Source organism: Necator americanus, chromosome IV (genome assembly GCF_031761385.1).
Source record: "Necator americanus strain Aroian chromosome IV, whole genome shotgun sequence".
NCBI classification, from domain to species: domain Eukaryota; kingdom Metazoa; phylum Nematoda; class Chromadorea; order Rhabditida; family Ancylostomatidae; genus Necator; species Necator americanus.
This window is the reverse complement of record NC_087374.1, coordinates 18,084,441-18,111,233: the sequence shown is the minus strand read 5'-3', so window position 1 is coordinate 18,111,233 and position 26,793 is coordinate 18,084,441. Positions and strand designations below refer to the sequence as shown.

Below are 26,793 nucleotides of genomic sequence, written 5' to 3'. Positions count from 1 at the left end.
GGTATCTCCTTAGAAGAACTAGTGGTGTCCAATCGCTCTGCCCACGTCCACTCAGCGTAACAGAGCGCTGAAAAACCACCGAGTCGCACAGATTAGCAAGGCCTCGGTTGTCTCAGTTGATCCGTAGCTTCCCTGACGGGAGCAAAAGCTGTCTACGCTGCTGTCATCCTACTCTTCTGTTCTTTGAAATCGTTCTCTGTATTACGACTCAGCGCCTTGTACTAGTAAAAAGCCTAAACATCCCGCCAAGGCCGGACTTCAGACTTCTTGGCGCTCACTTCGCTTGCTTTCAGTTATTATTGAAAATTAAAGCAGTGGGATCTTCTGTCAAATTAAACTTGAATTCCCAAAATTGCTTTCTCCGTTCTTTTTTTTTTCTTGGAGTCAAAACATAGATGGAAGATTTCACAGTTTTCTTTCTAAATGCGTCAGTCCTACATTTGGAGAATACTCAAGATTGACTTTCACCTAAATTCCTTCGATAACAACACAGTTTAGAAATATTATTTCAAGTATGAGTTTTTTTCTTTTTTTCCGAACATTTAGCACAGAATGATATGAAGACATGAAATAGCGTGAACACCATTATCGTGCTTATAAAGATAATGTTCTACGTCTAGATAGGCCACGTAAACTGTTGGCCAGTATTTAAAGGCATCACCCCACGAATCTGAGGTGGTACGGATTTCAGGTGGAGTATTCGTGCACGGGATCGTAGATTATGGAGAGGTGGATGATTCCGTCCATTTCTTCCTGGTTGAAAAACGGCCCGGAAGATACGGCTTCGAGCATTCTGGCGCGCTCCAATCGAACTCCTTGTAGAAAATGGTGCGATGGAACGCTCGAAGCTCGAAGTATATTCCGGGCTGTTTTCTACGACAAAAAGGAAGAAATGAACGGAGTCACCCTCCTCTGCATAATCTACGATCCCGTATACAAATACTCCACCTGAAATCCGTACCACCTCAGATTCGTGGAGTGATGCTTTTAAGCAACCGTTTGCATTCGTAATTCCAATTTCTGAAGAAAGGGTGTTATCAATCTGATGAGGTAAATAAGCGGTAGGAGTCGACATGCAGTGGAGTACATGGGGGCGAAACGCAACGGCCGCTTTCACTGCCAAAAAGGTGGCTCATAACGTTTTGTGCTCTTCTTGATAAATTCACTTCGAGATAATGTGCGGCACTAATGCACCGCTGTGCGCCAATTCGACGCGGTGGGACCCGTCCAGCCCCATTTTAGAATTTTGTACCCATACACAACACCTACTCCATGACAGACTAAACATATTATTGTAGAGCATAATGATTTGTCCATGGAGTTTATTCTATTGAGGTTCTAAACTATTTGAAGGATATTTTGTGTTGCCGCTGAGAACAAAATAAGCATACAAATGACGAAATTAATGAACAATTACCCCTCTAAGTTGTGGAGTAATCGACAGTTGTCGAGAAATGAACAAAAGACTGAAGACGAAGACAATTCGGGGCGAAAATAAGTAATGTATTAGAATTCTGCTTGGAATGTTACCTGCACTTCTTGAAACTGGACGAGTTTTCATGTTTTTCGGTTATCTACTATTGTAATTCTGTTTTTTTTTTTCAACGAAGGCGATGCTGAACGACGTTTGATTGGAGCAAGAAAAGGGATGAATGCTGCTGCAGAAGCGTCGCGACAGTGCGGGCAAACATAAATGCCGACGACTGAATATATGTCTGTTGTTGCTTTGAAATTTGACATTTGACTCTACTAACTCTACTGGAACTCTTTCGAGCAACGTCAGCAGCATTCCAAAACTGAAGTATCAACTGCTAGGAACTGTTCCCTCAGTGCAACCAATAAACGTCCACAAAAAAATCTTTATAACACAGAAAATTATTCAACACGAATGAATGAATGGCTCGATCATGGATATGTTAGGGAATTCCATGTAATTGTGTCAAAGTTATTGTTCGATACAACATAGCTTATCTCAGGAGTCACGCATTATTCGGATGACATGGTCGTATCTCTGAGAGGCGATAAGGTCAGATAATAATCATGTCACGCCAAACATCACGACAATAGCAGGACTTGTCTGAATAGACTAATAATATGGCTTAGATGAGGACCACGCTGCCGCCATAGCTGCTGATGCTGTTACTGAACTCTATACATGAAAAGAAGTTCGGAGATCATGACATATAATGCTTACGGATGAAGCAAAGTAGCAAGGTTACGAGAAGATTACGGCAGGTTACGGTCGTCGGGCTAACAGGATGTGTCGAGTTCTGGTGAAAATAGACGTCGAGTTGGACGGATACGCAAAACCACCGAGTTGATTGTGTGTGCACATGCGAGAAATGAGACAGAAAATGACCGCACGAGTTCCCTATGATCTCGATCAAAGAATCAGCTGGTCCAGATAGAGCAAATCAGCGTTTGGATTCGCGCGTTTCCCGAGTCGCATGTAGTTGGAGCGCGTTTTCTGTGGAGGCTTTTCGTTGCGGCTGCGAGTTTCTCGAGTGACTGAAAATAAAAAAAAAAAATAATTATCTCTCAGCAATCGATGGATAAGTAATATGTACATGTATTTTGTACATAACGTTTTGTGATGTTTTTCCCTTCTTGTGGATTTGTGGACGGGTTTGAATGGAAATGGGGTTTTTTTGGTCAGCATTGAGCCCATTTATGGCTTACGAAGGATACATTTACGCATCTGGATTTCGATGCAGTAACCTGTCAAAAAACATTCGAACTTTTTGCAAGAACAACGGAAAAGAGCACTGTAATACGGTGAAAACAAGTTTTCCTTACGTAGCAACGTTGTAAGACCAAAAAGATATCAATAATCCACAGTGAAGCTTCCATCCAAAAAATTTAGAATAAGATAAGACTCTTCAGGTTGAGGGCGTGTTTTCTTTCAGGAGAATTTCCAAAAGTTCCAGGAAGAAGAAATATGTAATCATAAAACTTCTTAATTTTATTAATCCCTATTGTGTTGCTTTCTTTCTGTGGTTATTATTATTTCCAACAATAATTACCACACTAAGGAATGATGTGTTTCCAGAAGTGAATTCCCGCCACAACACTTGAATTCACAATCGCGACATGCGGCGGAATTGCAAAAAGCTGTCTCCTTTTAAATATTTGGGAGGGGACAGTGGTTTCTTTGAAGAAAAGGACATGCTCGTGATCGAGTTAGTATACTAACAAAACAAAGAGAAGCTTGTTGTGCATAGCTACATTGAAAGTTGTCGGGAAAAAAGTTGCGCGATGTTGTTGTAGAAGTCGATCACACGAGAAGGAAATTCATTCAGCTTTCCTTGGCAAAAACGTTGGGAAAAGTCCGATATGATATTATAGGCGAATACCTTCAGGTGGACCTTTTGGTTTTGCCATGGCGACGAAGGCGAATAGCGTGAATATCAAGGCAAGTGTGAAGAATCGCATGACGTACCTAAAATCGATCAATGTTAGTTGATAACCATACTTGGACGAGTTTTTCGTGGGTGAGAGTGGATAGATTACGGTATCTAAACAAATGGATTCAACTTTCTATTTAAGATCGGAGCAAAAGAACTAGTTTTCCTCGAAAAAACAAGTCTGTAGAAGAAGGTCAGAGAAAAGCAGTAGTGCTCAAGAAAATACTGAATGAAGAGGAGTCGAACCGAGAAATAATGGAAAATAAAGGGAGTAAATCGCAGCAATTGGAAACAGTTCCACACATTTGACGTGACTTAATTAACTGCAATTACAGCAAACGGACAAGGTGCGTTTATGGTTCTCGCCAAATAAACTCAATTACACAGTCAGTTCATTTTTCATGCAAAATACCTGATAAATGATTTTGAGGGGCTGGCGCACCTGGAGATCAGAAGCACTGGGAGCCTTTGTTCTTCAGTGGGTCCCCGGGCAAATTGAGGAGTTCCACTCAATTTTTTGAAATTACTATCTTGTAAATTAATGTGCAATCAAACTCTTTTCTCAGAGCCGTCAACGAATAGAAGTATCAACACGGAAATGAGAATATTCAAGTGACATGTCAGTATCCGACTATAATGTGTAAAAATGTCTGGCGTTAATCAGTCCGCTTGGGATGCGGGTCCGCGTTCACTTCGATTCAGAATCGTATGAGGTTCACGAACATGTAACTGGCCTACACAATGACTTGCGGGGGCTAGTCTATGGGTCTAGTCAATGTTTTTATCCTCCCAGACAAGTCTGGTACCAATTTATCGACCTCGAAGGGATGAAAGGCTTAGTTAGTGCTGGGGCGGATTCGAACCTCCGACACATCGTTTAGACAGCGGGATCGCTAAGCGACTGTGCTACACCCGCCCATACCATTACGCCCTTAAAAATGTTCCAGTCATCAACAGTTGCGTCGCAAGACGTTGGTCAAATGTAGAATCAGTGGATCAGCGTACCTTGTAGGCAGCAAATGCTGTGATATTTCCCAGAATGAGAAATACGAATGAGGTTTAATCCTAGGAATAAATTTCGGGATACTTGCATGGACGTCATAGAAAAAAAATTATAGATTTTCCTTATTTCAACAACATTTCACACAGGGCACTGACAATTGCGCGGCTTCTTAATAGTGCTGTATATTAATTGAAAAAAGGGTTGTTTTAGTGAAAGATAAATTACCCTGTTAGGCTTCTAGTTATCTTCTCATTATTTTAAGCATGATTTGCTTCAATGAAAATATACATAGTAAGTTTTTATAGTGTAAGTGTAATGCAGTTTGACTGAGTAGCAGCAAATGAAAAAATGTAGAAGTAAAAGAAGAAGAAAAAATTGTTCAAGGGAAAAAGTGCTCTTATTTCATGGAAATCACAGGAATATCGCTGAAAATTCGAGAGAAAATGGGGATTCGGATGACCAAAATGACAAGTACAGTATTCTTGAAAACGTATGATAGGATCAGGAGATTTTTCGTCTAAATAAAGCATCGCTGTTTTTCGTAAAATACAAACGAAAGCGAAATCCGGGACATGAGACAGATTGTGGATTCATGTCCGTGAAAGTTCCGTAACGCAATGACCACATTTATGCGCGAAAAAACAACACATTCAAACAGTTATGATGCAAACATGAGAGCGGAAGTTCATGCAAAGTTCACTTCCGTAAAAACCAAGGAGGAGATGATTTGGCTGCGTAAGAGGCGAATAAATTACATATTAAAATGTTAAACGCGCGCCTGCAGCCTCACAATAACTTGTGGGGGTGTACTGATGTGTCAGGTCAGTGTTTTTGTCCTCTCAAACAAGTATCCTATTTATCGACCCCAGAGGGCTGAATGACCTGGTTAGCGCTGGGGCAGTTTCGAGCCATTGATCAATCATGCAGACACAGTGGAACCTCTTACCGGCTGCGCCACGGCCGCGTGTTCGTACACCTCAAACGGTTCTGAATTAAAAGTCGAACGCGTAGGCGTACTCCCATAAGTATCGAACAACGCCGCGCATCTCATAGTTTTTATCGAAATTTTGCAACTTAAGTGTTCATCGAAAGAAGATATATATATATATATATATATATAGAGAGAGAGAGAGAGAGAATAAATCCTTAGAATTTTACAAAATAACTGAGGGCATCGATAGAGTGCAGATATTGAAAAGAAAACGCATCAGTAGTATGAGCGAAAGCTTTTTGATATTAAAAAATTAGATTAAGTTAATTAAAAATTATAAAAAAATATTCATGATTTCAATCAGCTACATGAGCATGAAAGGTCCCGAGAAGAAGAAAAGCTTGTATGCAGAAACTGACGGAAATGGTACAACTACACATTCATCCTTTTTTATGTATGTCTTACACTAAAGGATCCTTTTTCAAATTTGAGTTGGAAAACAATAAATGAAACGTTAGAAAACTTACTTCAGTAACCTCATGCCTTTGTTCGAGGATGCAACTTAGAGAAAGTCGGAGAGAAAACTGGCAATTCTTAAGATGTTTCAATCCGTATGTTATTTGTGCAGCTAATGTGAGAAATTAGGCACCAGCCTACAACAACCTTTATAATCTTTTCCAGCGATGAAAATCATTTTCCCGTGCCAAAAAATTAGACTGTAATCATCAGGAGATAAAAATCAACAAGAGATAATAAATTAATTATTTCTGATCCCATTGTGCCTATAGGTCGTGCATATCATTGACTGGAACTTGAATTGAATTTGGTAGAGTTTTCGAAATAAATATTGAAGAGGTTATTGACGCATCTTTCTTTGTTTCAGCATTTAAAAATCGCCATTGTCCTGGGGACGAAAATCCAGAAACAATCAGGAAACTAAATGTAAATATGCGACCAAGTAGTCACATATGGCCGAGGAGAAGACGCGAAGAGAAATGGACAAAACGAAGAGATAAAAAATTTGATGAAACGCGGTCCAATGAACAGTACAAGTTGCATGAAATAATCGTTGATCAGAAATAATTGTTCGTAGGGAGAAATTCGAGGGTGGAATTTTGAAGGAACCGATTAACCGTTTGATCGTTCCCATAACGCCTGTAAGAATGTATCATCGTTTGTTTGTAATGACCACGCACTACACGCGAACAGTGCGATTTGCGCTTGACGTCTGCGAGCGATGGCTGCGGTGCGCGTGCGTCGTTCCCATGGAACTAGGCCAAGTTGAATAGCTAGTTTTCGTCGTATGTGTCAAAGTACACGTAAAAGTACACAACGTGTGCATACGAACACGACCGTACACACACACCCACGAACCGACAAATCTTCTGTCCGTCAACCGTCGATCAGCTCAAGTAGGGTACTAGAGGAAGTCAGCGTTGGTGGTGGAAAGGTACGGTGGCAAGGTATGGAGTACCATCACAGTCAGGTTGTTTTGTACGATCTTCTTCTGGGCAAGATCTACGAAACATATCCGTCAGCTTACACTTTTAAGCAATTAATAAACATTCGACATCTGGAATTACTGAAAAAAGAGATGGACTAAGTGTTCTGTTCCAGTAAACTGAATTCTTTTGGCCGAGCATGACAGGACTTTTGTTGGGATATTTCTATAAGGTCAGTTGATGAGAGGAGAGAAGCGGACGTACTTCGCATCTGCTTACGTATGGATAGAATGACGTAATTTAGTAGTAGATACGGTGACGAATATGTAGGTGAAAGAGGTGCGCATTCAAGCAGTAACTTGAAAAACAGCATTCCGCAAAAAAGGAGGCGTCACCCATCAGGGTTAAGTCATTTTGACAAAATAAGCACGTTGACGTTTCCCGCAAGTGAAATACATTCACAGTAAGACTAACAGTGAAGCACGGTTAACGACAAGTCTTTTATTTTAGTAATCTGCGGAAAACGAAGCGTGAGCTCCAGAGAGCGGGATAAGATGATTCGGGTTAGCCGAACTGGACGAATATTTCGTTGGTAACACTTCTTCCTGGAGGGGGCGTGGCAAACACTGGGCGTGGTCGGACGGAGATGCTTGGGCAGTGAATTTTTTAAGCTGAATTCTTTGGTAGGGACGGGTGTAGCGCAGTTGGTTAGAGGTTCCGCTTCCTGCACGATCGATTGGAGGTTCGAATCCTAGGGCTCACCAAACCTTTCATCCCTCCGAGGTCGATAAATTGGTACCAGACTTGTCTGGGAGGATAAAAACACTGACTTGACTCATAGGTTAGTCCCCGCAAGTCATTGTATAAGCCAGTTACACGTTCGTGAACCTCAAATGAGTCTGAATTGAAGAAGAGGCGCATCCCAAGACAACGCCAGACACTTTATCCTTTATCCTTTGAATTGCTTGCTGATATAATTTTAAAACGAGAACCGCAACGGTAGTTTGCTTGATTGGAAATGTTCCTAATTAGGTTCAAACTAACTGAAAAGACATCTTTGTTTCAGTATAGAATAAATTTGATCGGGCCAAAAAAAAGGAAACGTGAAGGAAATAGGTCTTTTTGGAAACTCCCATGATCTGGACTCGATTTTGCCCCTTTCTAGCAACACATGTAAATGTGATTATGTTTAACCTGCTAGCACCTCTTTTTCAGCATCTATTTCGTTTCTCAAACGAATTAGGTTCCAAAATGAATCAGGGAAGGTGTTGTGTCCTATTCCTCCAAAGGAGATTAAGAAGAAATTTAATTGCGTCTTTTTCTCTGCTCTAGCAACAAATTATGGTGAGCCAAATGTATTTATTTTGAAACAATTAATTTTTTTTTCGCCAGGTTTCTGAATAAAAATCTTTCAATTTTTCTTTCAACGTTTGAACAATTTTCTGAAGTAGTTCTAGCAGTTAGAATTTTCGGAGATAGTAATGTGCTCACTCTTGAATTTCAATTATTTATCAAACACTCTCTTTTTCGAAGATTGCTAAAAAGAGTTTTGGTTGAATACCATTTACCTGAGTCGAGAAGCTTCCGCAGGAGTACAGGGCTCTACCTTGTTTTCTAGAATGTCTTACAAGTACAGCACTTCAATATGTGCTCTAAGTATGTTTCTGATTGTATGTTTTGGATGAACATTTCGTATTACGATAGGTCAAAGGTATAGGAATAAAACGAACAATTTGGGCGGAGCCTATTTGCAAGTCATGGATGCAGTTCACTCATCATTATGTAGATGCGAAAGTACAGTAGTATTTGTTAAATTGCGGAAAACGAACAATTATGTAGATACGAAAGTACAGTAGTATTTGTTGAATTGCGGAAAGAGAAAATAGACAAATTGAGACTCGGAAGGAGGAAAAGAAAGGAGCCGATGATATTCTCCTGAGAGGTCAGTGACGTAAATCTTAGTTAAGCACTGCCGGATGCCTACCAACAGGATTGACCCCTCTTTAAAAAAAGAAAAATTCAAGTAGATTGAGAAAGCTGTAGAAATACGGGGAAATGACGAAGGGAGTGCACGTTCACTCCAGAAATCCGGATCTGCGGATGATTTCGAGGCGCGGCTGGCCGTAGAGTGGCGGCTTAATCGCTGAACAGGCAGGAAGGTCATGTCCGAGGCTGTTCCCAACGCACTAATCACTTCAACCAAATGTAGACTCAGACTTAAGCTCAGCATGTTAAGTGTCGTCATTAAAACGTGTCCGTATGTGTCAAAGGCGGCTAAGTGTAGGCCAGTAACTGGTTATTCTCAGCCGAACATGTTAAATCAGCAGAAAGTGACATTTCCGAAACTCTTTGGAGTGTCTGGTTCTCCGAAAAAAAGAAGAAAAGAGAGAAAAGAACCACAAAGCGCTTATCTCTAATCTTCATCTCATCGAATATTGATTCATCAACGCTTTATCACGGTAGTTACTGTAAGAGTGCATGAATAAGCTACAAGTGATGAGCAATCATTCTGCAAAATGTTGACAGGATGGGGACTTCCCGCTGCAACCACAAGCACTCACATAAGTGGAAATTTTGAATAGGGACGCGGGGAAAGAGTGAGGAGCATTGAGTCATTGCCTGGAAACGTATGGTATTAAAGGAATGTGCTAGTAAACGAGTGAAGTGTCAAGGTCGAGAACGTTTTGGCGGCGGTGACGACGGCGGCAGTTGACCCGAGATCGTTGTGCGGGAAATCGCACCGCGATTCATGGCGAGATGCTGCGATTCATGCTTATCGCTCAACAAACACGGATGAAATGAGAGAGAAACCCGCGAATTACGATGAGACGCTTGACAGAAACATCACTCAGAAGTGTGAATCGGGTAGCGAGGAATCGAAATCTCGGCGGTGCCGACTAGCCGTGTAGGCTTAGCGCGAAGGTGAAAGCGGCGAAATTAGTGCGCGATCTCGGTGATCACGTTCGCGAGAATTGCGACCGCAGCACAAAAGCGATTTGAGCGGGTGACTTTTGATCATATTCAATCGGTTGTCGGAGTCCGAATGGAGATTTGAAACGTTACGATTTTTTTGTCGCTGTAAACACATCGGGAAATGGTGAGTTTATCATCTTACCTACTATTAAAAATTAAGCTTCTTCAGAAGCTGCTGGTCCACAGTGCTCAGATTTTTGAAAAATTCAGAACGTGCCAAAAAATGTCTCTGTCTAAGGCTGGAGATTTTCCTTCGATTTTTTCTTAATAGTGTCATTTCGGAGATGTTTAGTTGAAATACATCACCAGATAAAAGCGGAAATAACTTTACATTACAGCTCTAAAATTCTAGGAAGAAAGTAGATCTGAGTTGAACCTTTGTGTGCTTTCAAATATTGCAGTATTCAGAACTATAATTTATTAAAGTAAAGACGCCTGACATGTAATAGTGTTCATGGGAAGAAAAGCATGGGAAGTAACTACTACTCGTGCGCTAATAGCCTAGCAGGTAACATTTGAGGATGCCTATACATACATGTGCTCTCTAAATATTTAATTTGCCCGTGTGCTCCATTTTGATCCGAAATATTTCGTCCAATTACGTCGTTTTTATGTTCACCATCTTCCAAATATTTTTATTTCATTTTTTCCACTCATCTACTAACGGTCTACCAGGTGTCCATCTTGCTATTCCATTAAAAAACTTCTAATGCGGAAACAAAAACGCCTCACTCCAACATTTCCTATAATCTTTCAAAAAACAGAAAAACTATTAGGAAACTTTGCTAGTAAAGTAGAAGTTGGCAATGAGAATAAAACGGCAAGAAAAAGCACGGATTCATTTAAGAGTAGTCAGATTAGTATTAAAAATATGGAAAATTAGAAGAAAGAACTCCTATCTTCGTCTTTTCGATAATCCTGGATAGAAAAGGGCGGCTAATGAATCATGGATTCAATCCGGAATCGAGATTGTGAGCAACAAAAACATATCCGTATGCTTAGTCACTGCGGGGAGATCTGACCAAGAAAGCCGTCGTTTGTCATCGGAAGCGAGGACGCTTGAAGAACTCGTCCGCCGAAGAGAAGGAGCCGAGAAATCTCACCTAAGTGAGCGGAGACGAACTGACATGCACGGTTTGCGTGAAGTGCGTAATTAATTTTAGCTGGACATGGAGCACTGTTTTTCTTTGCTAAAAATCCCCAAACATTTCGAAAAAATACGAATTCTTTCAATACATGTTCTGCATCCCTGTAGTTTAAAGGCATCACCCCACGAATCTGAGGTGGCACAGATTTTAGGTGGAGCATTCTTATACGAGAGAGTAGATTATGGAGAGGAGGGTGATTCCGTCCATTTCTTCCTAATTCCCGTAAAAAACGGCCCGGAAGATGCGGTGCGTGCACAACGCTGGCGCGCTCCAATCGAACCCCTCGTAGAAAGTAGCGCGTCGGAACGATCGAAGCCGTATCTTTTTGGCCGTTTTCTACGGCAGTTAGGAGGAAATGAACGGAATCACCCTTCTCTTAATAATCTACGATCCCGTATACGAATATTCCACAGGAAATCCGTACCATTTCAGATTCGTGGGGTGATGCCTTTAATGTCATTTTTTTTGAATAAAAGCAATATTTTGAGTCTTTGAACATTTTGTGGAGGGAGAAGAAATTATATAAAATTAAGGGGATAGTCGAATACGATTTCTCGTTGCGGTAAATATGACATCGTCGTGGATATACAATTATTACCAAGAGTTCTTACAGTTAACTAATAAAAAGGATGAATCCCAGCCAATCATTCTGCTGTTCTTCAAGTAGCACCCCAAGAAGAGGTTCGAAGAAGAGAATAAATGTACCTTATTCTTCAAGTATGTTAACTCACAATGAGACACTATCTTAGGGAGATATGAAAGGAATTGCGGTAGTTGCGGGAAAATGTCATTCTTCCAAATGTGACCAAGCAATGGATTCAGTGCTCTGCTGCAATGACCGAAAATTCGTGATTCACCGCTGCATCATGTAGTCGTCAGAGTCTTAAACGATAAGGAGAGAGAACATCGCGAAAAAGAAGAGAAGAGCTTAAAACTGGTTAGAACCATTCGCCTTAAGCTGGAGAATCAGCTAGAAGCTCTATTTCTTCACATCACCCGCGTTTCTAATTAGCTGGTCACTGTTTCTTCTAAAGCCTCTTAATGATGTTAAAAGTGAATCTCCTGAAAGTGGTTTGACAAAGATCGTGTTGGCATCCGGTGGCTTGGATCAGCACAAGGATCGCAGAAAAAGCGATCTCCGAGGCAGCTTTCCGACTCGTCGTATTCGTCGAAGGACACCGTCAGTGAGCGACAAACAAAGAACGCAAACTCCGACAAGGGCACCACGGTGAATGTTGTAAAACATCGGAACGCGTGGATCACTGGATCATGGTCATATGTGTCTCACTTTTTCGTTGTTAAACTTTTTTTTTGCAATTTTTCGCGTATTTAATCCCAAAAAGTATGCGGTAGGGAGAAGGGGATCCCGCAAAAAATTCCCTTTGCCATTCTCCTCATTTCAGATCTTGCATACCGGAGCAGAATTAAGACAAATGCACGGAGAATTGTCTATGAAATGTAAGTAAAACACAAGAAAAAGAAAAGGATTTAAAATGAATGAAAAACAGCGATGGGTATTTGTGAAAAACAGGAACTGACAGGTGGTGGGCGAAAGGTGGCAAAAAAGAATGATGCTGGAGTAATTAGCAAGAGAGAATATATTTGAGAGAGGAGACTAGAAATAGTAAAAGTGGGAAAAAAGACAAGATTACAGACCAGGAGAACCACAAAAAAAGGATCTACTGAGGGACGGGAACAAAAAAACAGTAGAGATAAGAGAAAGAAAGAAGAAAAGGAGGAAGAAACAAGAGAAAGGCGACGAAAGAATAAAATGAATGAACAAGTTACACTAATGATAAAAAGGGAGGGAAGAATTGCGTTCGAAAAGAAGGGAAAGAAATAGGAGAGAAGGAGAAGAGGTAAGGATCCAAGAGATGGTAGCATAAGGATGAGGTAAGACAAGAATAACAGTTTAAGGCGTAGTAAACTACGCCTACGGTGGAATAAGTGAAGGAGTGCATAAGTGATAACAACAAAGAAAAAATGGATTCAGAAATAGAAGCAGAAAAAACGACAAAACAACGAAGAAGAAGAACGTGAAAGAGAAAGTGAAACAAAGGGATTGAGATCATCAGTCAAACAAAACGACGACGCGCGTGTCCAAGTGAGAGAAATTTTTTACTACCCGCAAAGGAATGCGGCGCATCCCGCCATGACAGAGTTTCCGATGAGCTCCGCCCACACACTTTTCATTCCCCCCAGCTGAGTTATTTTTTTCGGGAAACCCTTTAATAGTGAGAATAGTGACTAGAGGTTAAAAGCCGAAAACTTCACGAAACCGCTTAAGAACTGTAATTAAGGAACACAAAACATGGTGTAGTTGGTTGGTCAGCGCCGTAAGGAACGCTACGCTAAATCACATTAGGATGGGTGAACTTGCCGTCGTACGCACATTCCGTACCAGGAACCGTAGCCTATGCTACTGTTACGTGGACATGCACCAAATATTAGCGCAAGCCATAAAGTTAGCTCCGCCCATTCAACGAATAGCCATCACGAACGTGAGGAGGCATTCAAGATGTTCTCAATTGCGCGCTTGCTGCTTGGAGGTTTCACAAAAGGATACAACAAAGCGAGGATATATAATCAAATGATACCGTAGCATCAAAAAATCTGTTGCTGTTTTCAAAGGAGGTGTACTAGAATTCGTGATCTAGCCAAAAACAGATGTATCTTTGCAAAAAAAGTAAAAAAAAAAACTAGGATGGAAATAAACAGTCATCGATCATTTAATAATCAGTCTAATTCGAGTGCAAAAATAAATAAATAAATAGCATCCTGAGAAACACAAAAAATAAAGAAAAAAGAGATGTTGTTCCGAAAAATCTCTAAGAAATTTCACCTGCCACAAATACCGTCGTTGTAGACAATGCCTCGATTTCTTCGATTTCCTTACTTAGAAAAGGCTCCCCGTTTCACTCCGACTTTATGAGCAAACCAGCGGCACAACGTCTTGGTACTGAGGAAATTTTGGCAGAGGGAGTGCCGCTAGGGGCATACGGTGGTTTGGGTTATCGAGGGTTTTTGCTGGCGTTTCTCGATTGCTCTCCTTGGCAAGTGAGCTTAAATCAATTTAAATTTTGAAACTCGTTCGGTCAGCGTTCCTCCTTGATGGTTCCTGAACGACACTGACCAATCCAGAAGCTTACTCATGCCGCGAAAACGGATCCATCCTTTTATAGCTGAGTGTGTCGAACAATACAGGGCTATCTGGGGTTTTTTAATGTGTTTTTCAGCTTCTTTTTCATTGGGTTTGTTCTCAGATCACAGGGTAAATTATAACGTTTTCTACCGCAACAGTGTAACAGAAATCAGAGACTAAGGATTGCAACGTGTGACAAGTCGGGTGGATAGTTTTCACCTATTAAAATAATTAGTTATTTAAAACACGATCGCGGTGTAATCAAATCAAGCAAAGTTTTTCTAGCGAAAAGACTGAATGCTTCACTTGAAGTGTGGTAAAAAATTAGTAAAACAAGGAATGAAACAGGAGTCCTCATTTAAGAGTGCGGCAAAATTTTGGAAAGAAAATCTCCACAATTTAAAGTGATCAGGTAATCTGTATCGATTTGTGAGGAAATCAGCAATCAAAGGATTGACGATTTCCTCACAAAATTGAAAACTGCTACATTTTGCAACTAAATTTATGTAAGTTTGCTTTCTGGAGCCGTTTTTTAATAGATAACATTCACAGCACTCGCAGACTTTCGTCACTTGCGCTGATAATTTTCTAGGTTTCCTATTTTTCAGGCTTTTCAGGTTTTGGAAGAATAACAAACTTTTATAAAGTTCTCGAAGTTTTCCCAGGTTCTGTTCACAATCATCCAGGACGGAAGTGTTACAAAAATTTTTATTGCGGTTCATGCATACAATTTCAGACTAAATTATTAAATAATTCAGCCAGTGAAACTAGATTTTCGGAATAAAGCTCTTTTTTTTCCGCAGAATTGCTCGTTCACAAAATTAACATTCACATCTTGTGTTTCAACATTTAGAACTTGGTTGTCAGGAAAACTTTAGGCAACCGCCGAAAAAATATCGTTTTTTTTTTAGCGCGCTTTTGATCCGCCATAATGGTCCATTTCTGCGGTGTTCACACTGAATTTTGCTATTTTCCCATCACACATCGTGAAACGAGCCATATGTTTCCTATTAATTTGATGAATGGCGCTAATAGTGGTCTCTAAGTGCGTCTGGAAAATGTCAGAAGAACGAGAGAACAAAAAAAAAACGAAAAAATGCAGGAAATTCTTAACGGAAAGCAGTAATTTGTGGCATACGAAAACGAGGAAGTGATAAATGAGGAGCAAGGAGATCGCAGAAATTTTCCTTGATCGTATTTGAGGAGGGCAAGAACGGGTAACAGTGAATGGAGTATCCATCCATCGCAGTTTCTTGAAGAAAAAACTTTAGATGAGAGGATAAAATGATTGATTTTTTTCTTATGAGCAAAAAACGACCACCTCTACAGTACTGAATCAGCCTGTAGTCAGAGAATTTAAACAAAATATTAAATTTACATATTTTACGGAAGCTTCGGAAACCTCATACAAATATATACCAGGAGTTCGAGAAGCCTCCACTATAAAGAACCGGTTAGAAGCTGACAGCGCTTAAAATTAAAAGAATATTAGAACGGTTCAACGACAATTTCCTGCCAAATGTAGGGGTTTGTTGACCAGAAGATTCTAGAAGGTTTTCTTTGGAGAAGTGAACTATCCAGAAAGATCGAATAGTGTATGTGAGAGTGACCCAGAGCGCGATGCTGGAGAAAACGCACTACGCCGGCACATGGACTTCCTATATGCGACATTGTAGGTCAGCCCTAAATGAGTTTTGTCTGAAAAAAAAAACACGAAATGAGACGCCGCGAGCCGCCTGCGATACGGTCGCGTAACAGTGCACTAACATCGACCATAAATGGCCATAATCATCAGAACGACGAGAGGAAAAAATCGTAATCAACGACGCTGCACGGTCACCATAATGGGTAATACGAAAACAACAACGGCGTCTACGACAACGACGACGACGCCGGTTGACCTCTCCGCTCCACGAAAGGTGATCTGACAACGATCAGCTGCACGTACGATGACGACGGATTGAGGGCAGTGGCCGGCCTCGGCTCTCTCTGCGTCGTATCACGTTTACGATGCTGATGCGCTGCATGGCAACAAAAAACGACACAAAAGTCGTTCTAATAAGGCTAATGAGCAAGGCGAAGCGGTACAAACACATAACTGTAGGGCGGGGCCAACGAACGATGGATTGAGGAGGAGTGAGGAAAGAGTTCGGCCATTCCCTGATGGCCAGTGAGCTCCTCGAAATCGTCTGGAACAGTGTCGGAAAGACTCAGAACACGTCTGGTCGTCGACCATTTTCTTTTGCCGTTGGAGAACGATGCATTCAAAGGTTGCAGGCACAGGTTTGGCCTTTGTTGTGAATTTAAAGTAAGTGCATAACGAAATTGACTGCATTGGGATCCGTCCGCACATATAAATAGCGATAGGGATATGGTTCAAAAGCATCAATCATGACGAATTCCTTCTAGTGATTCCATGAAAGGCGTGTGGAACCGCTTTCTGTGACCGCCTCTTCCCTTTGATGCAACCTGTACCCAATAGAACGCAGGAAACCTTTGTCGTCGTGTACAAACTTCAACTAATATAACTCAAATACACCTCCCCTCTGTAATGTCTCCAATAACATGCCTGAAACACACTCACCCACACCATCGTAGACGCATTGCATATTGCTCGCGTTCTATGATCCGCGAAAGCTGCATCGTTGGGGGATAGGATCACACAAAACTACTCCACATGTCTTTTTCGAATTAGCAGAGTAAATGGAGCGCAATACCGCTCATACTCTTGAGTTAAACATCTTAGCTCATCTAGTTGAGAGAATCCAACATCGTCAGCTTCGTGACACAGTCCCCTCAAGGGTTGAAGAGATTACATTAGTTTATTTAAGTAAGTTATTTGAGTGACACATTTTGAGCCCTAATCAATAAACTTGCCTTTTTTAAATTGGAAACCTGCTATCATCGCAAACTCTTGCCAAACTTTTGGTGAGGAAAACCTTCCAGTGATTGTGCTGATAAATAGTTCGTGGAACATGTTGAAATCTCATACATCTCAGTTCTATTTTCGCTGTTCGCTATGCCATTGACATTAATGAACAGGGTCAGAATTCCGTCAGTTTCAGCCGTTATCGTGCTTAATTCGATACCCAATCATTGATGGAATCGAATTTAGAGCAAAAAGTGGTGGATATCTAATGAGAAAAGCTGAGGAACTCGTTCAAAACAACGAAAATCTGTGGAATTTTAAGCAATTGGTCATTTGCGATAATATCAGACTAGTTGGACTGTATTTTTGGAGACAAACTAAGGAACATTCGGATCAAGCAACAAAAAATTGTAAGCAGGAACAAAAGCGAAAAGGGGCAATCAAAAATTAAGAACTTGTAATTTCTGATCTTCTCTGACACTAATGTACAAAAAACTTGACGAATTCTATATCCCTGTTGAAAACTATAGGAACAATCTGTTGGCAACAATATATGGAAAAAGTAGCCGAGTTGAGCTCTACTGTTGATACTTCAGAAACCTTATTGTTGCTCTAGGAATTTCTCGGCGTACTGTTCAAGAAAGTCTCTTTAATTTGCAGCGATTCTGCGCAATCTTTCTCCTTAAAGCTATAGAAGAAAGATAGGCTCGGTGCGGATTTCACCTCTTTTACCCGAATATCGTAACTCCTTCAGTTCGAAGATTTCCCACCGAACCCAATGAAAAAATTGCATGTGGAAATCGAGACGGTATTCGAAAGACCGTGTATAACGGAACTACTCCCGTGAGTATACGCAAAAAAAAAGTCTGCATGAGTAAGCGGAGGAAAATGAAGAGTTTGGAACATACATGAGCGTTGGAACGCTACATATATGTAAACCACATATTTACATATTTATCTTTCTATCCTAACAGAATGAAATGCTGCAGTAACAGAAATTTTCACGGTAGTACAAAAAAATAACTAACATACACTGAGGACGAGTTCTGAGTTTGTACTCACTACAGATACGAAGACACAAACATTTAAAGGCATCAGCCCACGAATTTGAGGTGTTACGGATTTTAGGTGGAGTAATCTTCTTCATGATAGTATATTATGGAAAGGGGGGTCATTCCGTCAATTTCTTCTTAATTGTAAAAAACGGTCCCGAAGATGCGGCACGTACACAAAGCTGGCGCGCTTCAATCGAACTCGTTATAGAAAATAGCGCGCCGACCCGCTCGAAGCCGTATCGCCCGGACCGTTTTTTACGGCAATTAGGAAAAAATGGACGGAATCACCTTCTATCCATAATCTACGATCCTGTATACGAATACTCCACCTGAAATCCGTGCCACCTCAGATTCGTGGGGTGATGCCTTTCAGAGAAGAGACACAATGAAAAAGATGGATTTCACTTATTCCCGATGTGAATCCGTATAGACGACCAAATTTGATGAATTTGACCCTGTACTGGTTTTATCTTATCGCTGCTATTTCTCGAGTTATCTCAGAATGAGTTAAAAAGACGATTTAGATATTAAATTTCTTACTTACTTAGATACTTAGATGGCCCGTCTTCACTGGACGTGCGGGCCCCAGCATCTCTTCCACTCGTTTCGTTCCCCCGCCATGGTCATCCAAGATGTTCTCAAGTTTCGTGAGTGACATTGACGAGGTCCTTGTGCCGTATCCAGCTGAGCTCTCAGCTGGTCCATCCGTGTAGCGAACACATCACCTCATCTCGTTGGCGGTCTCCCTCGAGGGCGTTTAGCATTTCTTGGGATCCACTCTAGCGTTCTTTTAGTCCATCTATCGTCGATTCTTCTCATGATGTGACCGGCCCATCTATGTTTTGCTTTCGATACATATTCCACTGGGTCGCGAAGACGGGAAGAACTGTCGAGTCGAACAGATGGGCACGAAGATCTCGGTCCGTCAGTTGGTCCGTAGCTTCCCTTACGGCTGCGAATGCTGCCCATGCTGCTCTCATTGCTGCCCATTCTGCTCTTCTATTTAGTTCTTCCTTCAAGTCGTTTTCCAAGTCCATAGAACGCCCGAGGTATACGTATGACGAAGTTTCCAAGATTTGTGGAACATTCAAGTTGTACTCCTCCGTCCTCGCAGTAGGCGTTCTTCATGAACTGTGTCTTCTTCCTCTTTATTCGCAGTCCTATTCTCTTCGCTGCTTCGTTCAGTTCGTTGAGCCTCCTTTCTGCTTCATTGGTACTGCTCGAAAAGAGAACGATGTCGTCCGCGAAACGAAGGTTCGAAAGAAATCTTCCATCAACACGCATGTCCCTTTCTTCCCAGGATAGCGATTTCATTATCCATTGCAATGCAGCTGTGAACAGCTTCAGCGATATAGTATCGCCTTGTCGTACCCCCTTTTCAGAGGGTATCTGTATCCTAGTCGTGCATCGATCATAGCAATTGGCTAATGTCCTCACATACAAAGCGTCCACACCTTGATCGACCAGCGCTGACAGTATTGCATTGATTTCTACGCTGTCAAAAGCTTTCTCATAGTCGACGAAGGTTAGAACAAGGGGCAGGCAGTATACCCGGCAAACCTCTATGACCTTCGACACAGGCTGGATGTGATCCAAGCAGCTGAACCCTTGGTGGAATCCAGCTTGTTTTTAAGGCTGGACTTCATCCAGCGTCCCAGATATGCAAGTGAGGATGATCTTGCTGAATACTTTGTATAACACGTTCAGCAAGCATATCGGACAGTAGTTGCGAAGGTCCTCTCGGTCACCTTTCATAAGAATAGTTAAGAACGGTTCGCGAGGTCTTCCACTGGTCTGGGATCCTTTCTTTCTTTCTGAAGGTAGGATATCATGTGCGCTGCTAAGATTACATGAAGCGAAAGGCGACCAGCCCGAAGAAAGTCTGCTGATATAAAATCAGGTCCGGGGGCTGTGTAAGGTTTCATGCTCTTGATGGCGACTCGTACTTTCGAAGGGAGAATCCGTGGTGGAGCTTCATCAGTGGGGATGATCGGGCTTGACACAGGTTGATGAACGGAAAAGGTTCGAGTAGAACCTCTCCGTAATGATTTCTCACGACGATAAGACGTGCGAGTCCCGTCTTCGCTCAGCAAGGCTTCTAGCGGAATATTATATTCGCGGAGATCCCTGCGGCACTTCGTTAGACTCGTTCTTGTTTTTGCTGTTTCCAGAATCTTCTTATGCCTGTACTTCAAAAGATCCTCCTGCAACGCTTTTCTGCAGCTAGTGTTTGCTACTAACCGCTCAATGTGCGATGCATTCGGATGAAGCCTCAAAGCCCTTCTTCTTTCCTACAGTTCCTTGGTGATCTTCGAAATTCGATCCAAGTTTGTCAGGCTTAGAGGTACGTTCAGCACAGGCTCTTAATTCTCAGAGCAGCATCACGTTTGGTCCTCCTCGATGTGCCAGTCACCTTGGGACAAGGAGTCCTCGAGTACGCAATCGTCGCAGATGACTTCTTTTCTCCTTCGTTGCCGATAGCAGATGTTCTTTTGCATCATGTGGCTGAGTCGTATTTTCGCACGAAGGAGACGGTGATCAGAACCACTACAAAAGGATGGTACTACTGAGACGTGAAGTAGACACCACCTCCGGTTGGTGAGTATGTGGTCGATTTCCGCACGAGTCGCGCCACTGGGCGATTCCCATGTCCACCGACGATGATCTTTTTCATGAAAAGAGAGTTCCCATGAAAGAGGCGAGCGGCGGACAACAGCCCGGCTGGACGATTGCCATTTTCATTCCCCCTAGTCCAAATCTTCCAATCCTGTATTCCTCTTCTGTGGCCTTTCCTAGTTTTGCGTTGAAGTCTCCGACAACGAATTTGTAGAAGGAGTTCTCGTGGCGGATTACTTCCTCCAGCTCCTCGTAAAATGCGTCCAATTCGGATTCGTCAGCTGCTGGTGTTGGTGAGTAGCAGTTGATAATATTGATGGGTTTTTGGCGCAGAGGGCGGAGGCGAAGAATGGCCGGACAAGGTGACAGGATCTCGTGAAAATCGACAAGATGGACGACAGATGGGTACGCAACAAAACCAACACCGCCTACATTTCGCGACGGAACCTTCTCTCCACGAATGACGAGTGTGCCGCCATTCATCTGTCTTACGTCGCTTCTTCTGCACTTGGTCTCCTGCAGAGCAATCACGTGAAATTTAATACGCTCTGCAGCTCCGAGAAGGGCATGCAGGTCAGCATCTGTGGACACTGTTCTCGCGTTGTAAGTACACAATCTGAGACAGTCTCCGTGGCGAGTCGTGCGTGTGTCACCTTGGTCCAGAATCAATGACGTCCTGAGCAACTTGAGATTTGATCGCCTCTCGCCGGTAGCCATACCGTCCGACGTCTGAGACGGCAGGGCCCAGTGTACAGGGTACTGAGGCAGTGTATATGCTAGAGTGGCAAAAAGACTTTTCCCCAAACTGCCACGGCGAGGTTAGCTTTCACCACAGGTCGTAGCCCAACCTATATGGATCAGGGAGCCACCTTGCGACATTTTGCCAAGACGGTGGTGAATCTTAGCAGTGGTTTACTCGTAGCTAGGCTTCCGATTCCGAGAAGTCGGAATGTCGGATGTGTCGAGCTCCTCCTCAGCTTGGGAGACCCTGCCGGAGGACGCACCTCCGCTGTGCATCGCAGTTCGACGCCCAGTGTCACCTCCACGCCACTATGAGGCGGCAAACTGTTGTGGAGATTAAGTATCAAAACTCCTTTTTCCGTCTTTTCAACAGAAATTAACTAAAAATCAACTTCGTCATGTGAACGGTTGCTTTTTAAAGACATTCAGCACTTAACTTTACTCTCAGCACCCTTATATTCTTAAACGCCCTGAACAGACCGTGAAACTTTAAATTCGATAGCTAGTATTTGTGGGTTCATTCATTTAGTATGCGCTCTAGATCCAATCGACATAACTCTAAACGTCATGCTTCTTTCTGTTAACTGTTTCAACATTTATAATTTCCTGGCAGGAATCATGGAATCAATTAACTAGGAAAGAATTGGTGGGGAAGTTCTCGATAGCAAACCACAGCGGACTGAAAGTTAGGGATTGAAAAATTAAACCAGTGCTTTCGTTTAATTAATACCGTTATCGTTCAGGAACACTTAGAGCCAGACCAAGAATCGTAGAGAGGCGAAATCAGATATGAGATGGGTTTAGGTGCAGTGAAGATTTACCTGATAATTAACGATTATTCGATGTATTTATTTTGCCATGATTATAAAAATAATAATATTAATATTAAAGAGATGTAAGACTTCATCATTAAGACTAATAAAATAAAATTTTTTTGTTTCTCAGTTTCCTTCTCCTCTCTTTATTGTAGGTATTTGCACGGAACGCTGTTTTGCAAATTATGCAGACAACGAAGCATTTTATAGGATTCACAGGAACTAGGATTATGAAAAACTAGGATTATGCAGGTCTTTCGGCAATTTTCTTTGAAAACAAGGAAATGCGCCAACGTTAATCGGGTGGATGCAGTGATTATGAAAGCGAAAACGCAAAACGTGAAGCGACAAGCTACGTAACAGTACCGCGAAAATGCCAGCTAACGTACAAGTCTCTCGAAATTGTTCACTCACAAATTTCATGAACAAAGTTTCGAAACGAAATAAACTTTTCAGTTCCGGTGTATTGAAACTGAAAACCTGATGTCATTTCGAATCTTTGTTTATGAGATTCCAAAAGTTCCAGGGAAAAAGTCATAAATTTTACGAATTCGTGAGATTAAGGGACTTCATGTACTCATGGAATGAGCCTCCTACCTTCGTGAAATAACTTATTTATTAACCACTCTTGAATACGAGTACAATGAAAATCATTCACAGAGCGTGACCGTGTAGATAGCGAAAGTTTTGAATCCATTTTTTTTTCCTTAATCGGTCCATAAATTTACCAAACATCAAACAATAATCTATGATCAGTTCCAAAACTGAAGCTTTGACGTGGTGAAACAATTTTTTCGATATTATAAACAAGAAGAATCTGAAAAGTTAAAACTGGCATCTACAAGCAATTTATCTGACATAGTTAATCGTAAACAAAATCGACATTAAACAATAGCAAACCTCTGCACTATCAGCGATTTTCATTCCATAATAAACTTTGACCTAAACTGTACTTAAATATGTCGTTCCATCTAAAGCCCTCTCAAGCTTGTTATTGAAATACGAGTGAATACTTTAGCAACATCATATGAGAAGTTTTACGAAAGGTATTTTTTGAGGAACCAAAGAAAACTCAAAAAGCTTCAAGATAATTCCTGAGAAGCTTTAAACAACTGCCTTAAGTGCCAAACTGCCGCAGAAACACCAAAAACGTAAAGCATAGAGGAAAAGACGGTCTAACCTTGTCCGATTTCTAAACATGGTAACGAAACCTGATAGTGATGAGGTTTTGTTGGTGATGTGCCTTCAATGCATAATCCGTATTACCAACTTACGGAGAACACGTTTGTTGTGACAAAAATCACTCGCAGCTTGTGATCATACCCTTAGAACTCTTCAAAGTCACGAGTGATGACGTGAGTCGAACGTAAACGATGAGAGAAAAATTTAAGCCGAAACAGGTTCGGGTGATTCACGTCACAAGAACGTCTGGTTCCTTATATTTTCTCGGAATAATTCTCCTGAATTTTCGTGTCGTGTGATAGAGCTTTGCTAGCAGAGGATTTCGATCACCGCTCTGTTCTTCACAGCTTGATCGAACAGTTCCAGAAAAGGAGTCGTAGAGTTCAACACTAAGCTCGACTTGGCAGGTCTGAAGGACGATGTATGCAGGAAGAAGTTCCGCTAACGAGTTTCGATCAACATCGGATCACGCACCAAAAAGAAGAGAGTGGATGACGCTGACTCTTTCAGTGAAGTATTTGCAGAGCTCTGCAACAAAGAAAATGCTCCCGGTTTTAACACCGAAGAAAAAGTTTGCGTTTGCATTTGCGGAGAGAGGATCCAGGTACAATTCTGTGCGTGCAGCCCGCACTACAGTTTACTTCAAACAGGAGAAGTGTCTGAGAAGGAGGTTGCGTAGTCAGCTGGAACCTGAGAATGAGTGGACGTCAAGGGCGAGGGAAATTGAAAAGGCGTAGGAGGACAAGAACCCGAGCCTACACTCTGCCAAAATAGTATACCGGTAAGATGATGAGGTGTTCGTCTGTCCTAAATTCGCCCAACGGAAGTGCTGTCGGGGAGCAACCCTGATCATCTGGAGTGAACATTTCACCACCTTGCTGAACCAGCAGGCGACGTCTGTCACTGAACTCGTGCGCGCCCAACAACCAACATACACAGCGAAGAACCGCCAACGGAGTCGAAGGTTCTGATGTGTATGCAAAAAGTGAAGAATGAAAAATTCGGCAGAGACGATGGAATTAACGGAGAAATGCTGAGTTTTACTTCTCCTTCTGGTATTCGTGAGAAGACGAAGATCATCCGTTCAATTCGGGTTTACAAAAGGATACGTGGGGGATTCGTGGAGATACGTTGCCACAATTTTTCTCCACAAGAAAGTATCAGTCAGTTAACCCAGACATTAGCAAGGAATATCACTCTAGTTTGTTGTATACAACGCTTTAGAGCTGATCATCCTGGATCCGCTAATCAAACTTCGCGAAGAAACCACCCGCGACGAACAATCCGGACTGCGCTCTGGTCTAATCAGGTATTCATTGTGAGGAGAGTAGTTGAAGTGTGGCAGCGGTATTCTACAGTTAGCTATTCCAGACTTCGAAGCCGATTTCGATTATTTAATCGAGGCTGTCTTCTCAGTGGGCTTCGCACCAATGGAATTCAGGGATAATTCGTAAAATTAATCGAGGACATGAACAGAAGAACACCTTTTGCGGTTCGAACACCAACTGGATGTACTACACCGTTCTGAATGGAAGCTGGGATGAGACAAAGGGCTGTGGTGGGACCTTTTCTGTCCAATCTTGTCATCGATGACATGGTCCAAAGAATAGTTGAGCAGTGTCCTGCCGACTTCGTTTCAGCACCGTCTGCATTCCCTTGGTGGATCTCGATTACAACGACGATGTAGTAGTTTTTGCTTCAAGCAGCGCAAAGTAACAACCGGTTTGACTATCTATCTATTGAAGACTACAGACTATCTATTGAACTGTTGGATGAATTCTGCTATTTGTGCTCTATGATGAAAACGATGACAGCTACGAGTGATATTCAGTAAAGATGCGCTAAAACCAATTCGACTTGGCCAAGTGCCAGTGGTCGACCTCCATCGTCCGCAATTCGACCTATCGAGATATGCGGATCGAGGATTAGGGAGTGCAGTCGACGGTGATGGATAGATAAGCTTGACTGCATTTAGAAAGTTACTTAGACGACGGGTAGGCTACTTTTGCCCGATGGTGTGCTACAACGAAAAGCTTTATGCAGAAGTGGATATGGTGAACTGGCGGATGACACGTGGAAAACATCAACATCATGACCGGTCTTCTGAAGTAGTCACAGAAAAAAAGAATTCGCCCCTATGGTTCCATAAGGGGAGATCGTCTTGTCCAAGTTGTCTTGAGGAGGCTCCAGGACTCAAACCAGAAGAGGCCTCCTGCCCGTAAGAGAAAGTTCTGGACGAATTTGGCAAAGGAAGATCTGAGGACATTTGGCGTTGACAGGCAGGTTTCGCATGAACTGCCTGTCGACCCTGGGTGACCTGACTACCTCAGTTCGACAATGTCCGGGTGGAAGGAGGCAGTCGTTTGGTACCCACAGAGTCGGGAGAAGAGATCCACCATTTATGGAATAGCGACGGATGGGTAGATTCTATGCGAACTCTAGCTGAAGATCGAACGGGATGGACTTGGATATGTTTGAGGAGGACGCACACCTGCGAAGATGCGGAAAGCCGCGTTTGGCCGGAACACTCACCCGCCGATAAGGTCAAGTAAGTAGGTGGAGTTATATTGAATTATTATTGTTTTATTACCTATAATAAACTATTTTGTAATAAATTTTGTCCACACCTCCACCATGAAATACATGAAGCGACAGCCAGAGAATTTAAGTAAACAAAAACTTGGATTCCCTGTATTTGCCACACGCAAAAAGCCGCTCTACATTCTCCACTAGCGTCACCTATAAGTTATGCACCTAATCTGTAGCATTCATCTGCAGATAGTCTGAAGGAAATAAAGCATTAGGAAAATGAGAACGATGAGGCCTTAACGAACAGCAGCTCTCGTTCGTAAAGCATCCACTGTAACCACAACTGCGCATGAATAACTGATATCCGTGTTTAGTAAATTCAATAAGTGTGTAAGAATGTGAGGTGTAGTGATGATGTAACTTAATTCTGATGCACTACATATGAATTTAAAGTGTAAGATATTTAATAAAATAAAGTTACACAAATGCCTGAACTTTTCACCTTTCCTGGAACCATTTTCTTTTCCTGTTCCCATTGATTACGTTCCCGTATTATCCTATACACTTTTTCAGACCTCTCTCTTTCCATTTCTCTTTCTCTCTCTTTGATTTTCGGATGAGTACAAAGCTATCAGGGTTAAAAGGCGAGCAATTTTCGAAACAGCGAGATATGAGAAAAGCGCTTATTAGTTATTTGTGGACGAAGATCGCCATAACAAGTCATGTGGAAACTTCCCTTTTAACAAACCCTCCACAAAATCCAAATTTTATATAATCTCAAATTAGAAAATTCAGATTCTTCCCTTCCCACTAAGCCTTTTAAAAAATGCTCGTAACCGTTGTTCAACCAGGACTAAATTTACTTTCCTATGGAAAATTTGCGGAAAAAAATCGTTAGCAGAAAGTAGACAGTTAGGGTGACAATTCTGACCTTATCACTACT

General features: G+C 41.9%; 5 protein-coding genes across 6 annotated transcripts; 1 reads left to right on the top strand and 4 right to left on the bottom strand.

Annotated features, from left to right (window-relative positions):
* Positions 1-2,383: 2,383 nt before the first annotated feature.
* RB195_001752 (uncharacterized protein) lies at positions 2,384-3,432 on the bottom strand (the record flags this gene model as incomplete). The annotated part of the gene is made up of 2 exons (XM_013448581.2): positions 2,384-2,508; positions 3,354-3,432. 2 exons carry the CDS (start codon positions 3,430-3,432, stop codon positions 2,384-2,386), a joined length of 204 nt encoding a protein of 67 aa, XP_013304035.2.
* A 15,261-nt stretch (positions 3,433-18,693) lies between these two features.
* On the bottom strand, positions 18,694-18,957 carry RB195_001751 (uncharacterized protein; the record flags this gene model as incomplete). Its single annotated transcript, XM_064198679.1, has 1 exon — positions 18,694-18,957. One exon carries the CDS (start codon positions 18,955-18,957, stop codon positions 18,694-18,696), a length of 264 nt encoding a protein of 87 aa, XP_064054560.1.
* A 9-nt stretch (positions 18,958-18,966) lies between these two features.
* On the bottom strand, positions 18,967-20,468 carry RB195_001750 (uncharacterized protein; the record flags this gene model as incomplete). 2 transcript variants are annotated; one of them, XM_064198678.1, is made up of 4 exons in its annotated part: positions 18,967-19,548; positions 19,657-19,781; positions 19,835-19,962; positions 20,353-20,468. In XM_064198678.1, 4 exons carry the CDS (start codon positions 20,466-20,468, stop codon positions 18,967-18,969), a joined length of 951 nt encoding a protein of 316 aa, XP_064054558.1. The 2 variants fall into 2 exon arrangements, with proteins under 2 accessions (XP_064054558.1, XP_064054559.1); XM_064198677.1 differs by lacking the exons at positions 19,657-19,781; positions 19,835-19,962; positions 20,353-20,468 and having other exon boundaries at positions 18,967-19,281.
* A 169-nt stretch (positions 20,469-20,637) lies between these two features.
* On the bottom strand, positions 20,638-21,300 carry RB195_001749 (uncharacterized protein; the record flags this gene model as incomplete). Its single annotated transcript, XM_064198676.1, has 1 exon — positions 20,638-21,300. One exon carries the CDS (start codon positions 21,298-21,300, stop codon positions 20,638-20,640), a length of 663 nt encoding a protein of 220 aa, XP_064054557.1.
* Positions 21,301-24,291: 2,991 nt separating this feature from the next.
* RB195_001748 (uncharacterized protein) lies at positions 24,292-25,637 on the top strand (the record flags this gene model as incomplete). The annotated part of the gene is made up of 4 exons (XM_064198675.1): positions 24,292-24,414; positions 24,524-24,630; positions 25,297-25,419; positions 25,502-25,637. The coding sequence occupies 4 exons, from the start codon at positions 24,292-24,294 to the stop codon at positions 25,635-25,637; spliced, it is 489 nt and encodes a 162-aa protein (XP_064054556.1).
* Positions 25,638-26,793: the final 1,156 nt, after the last annotated feature.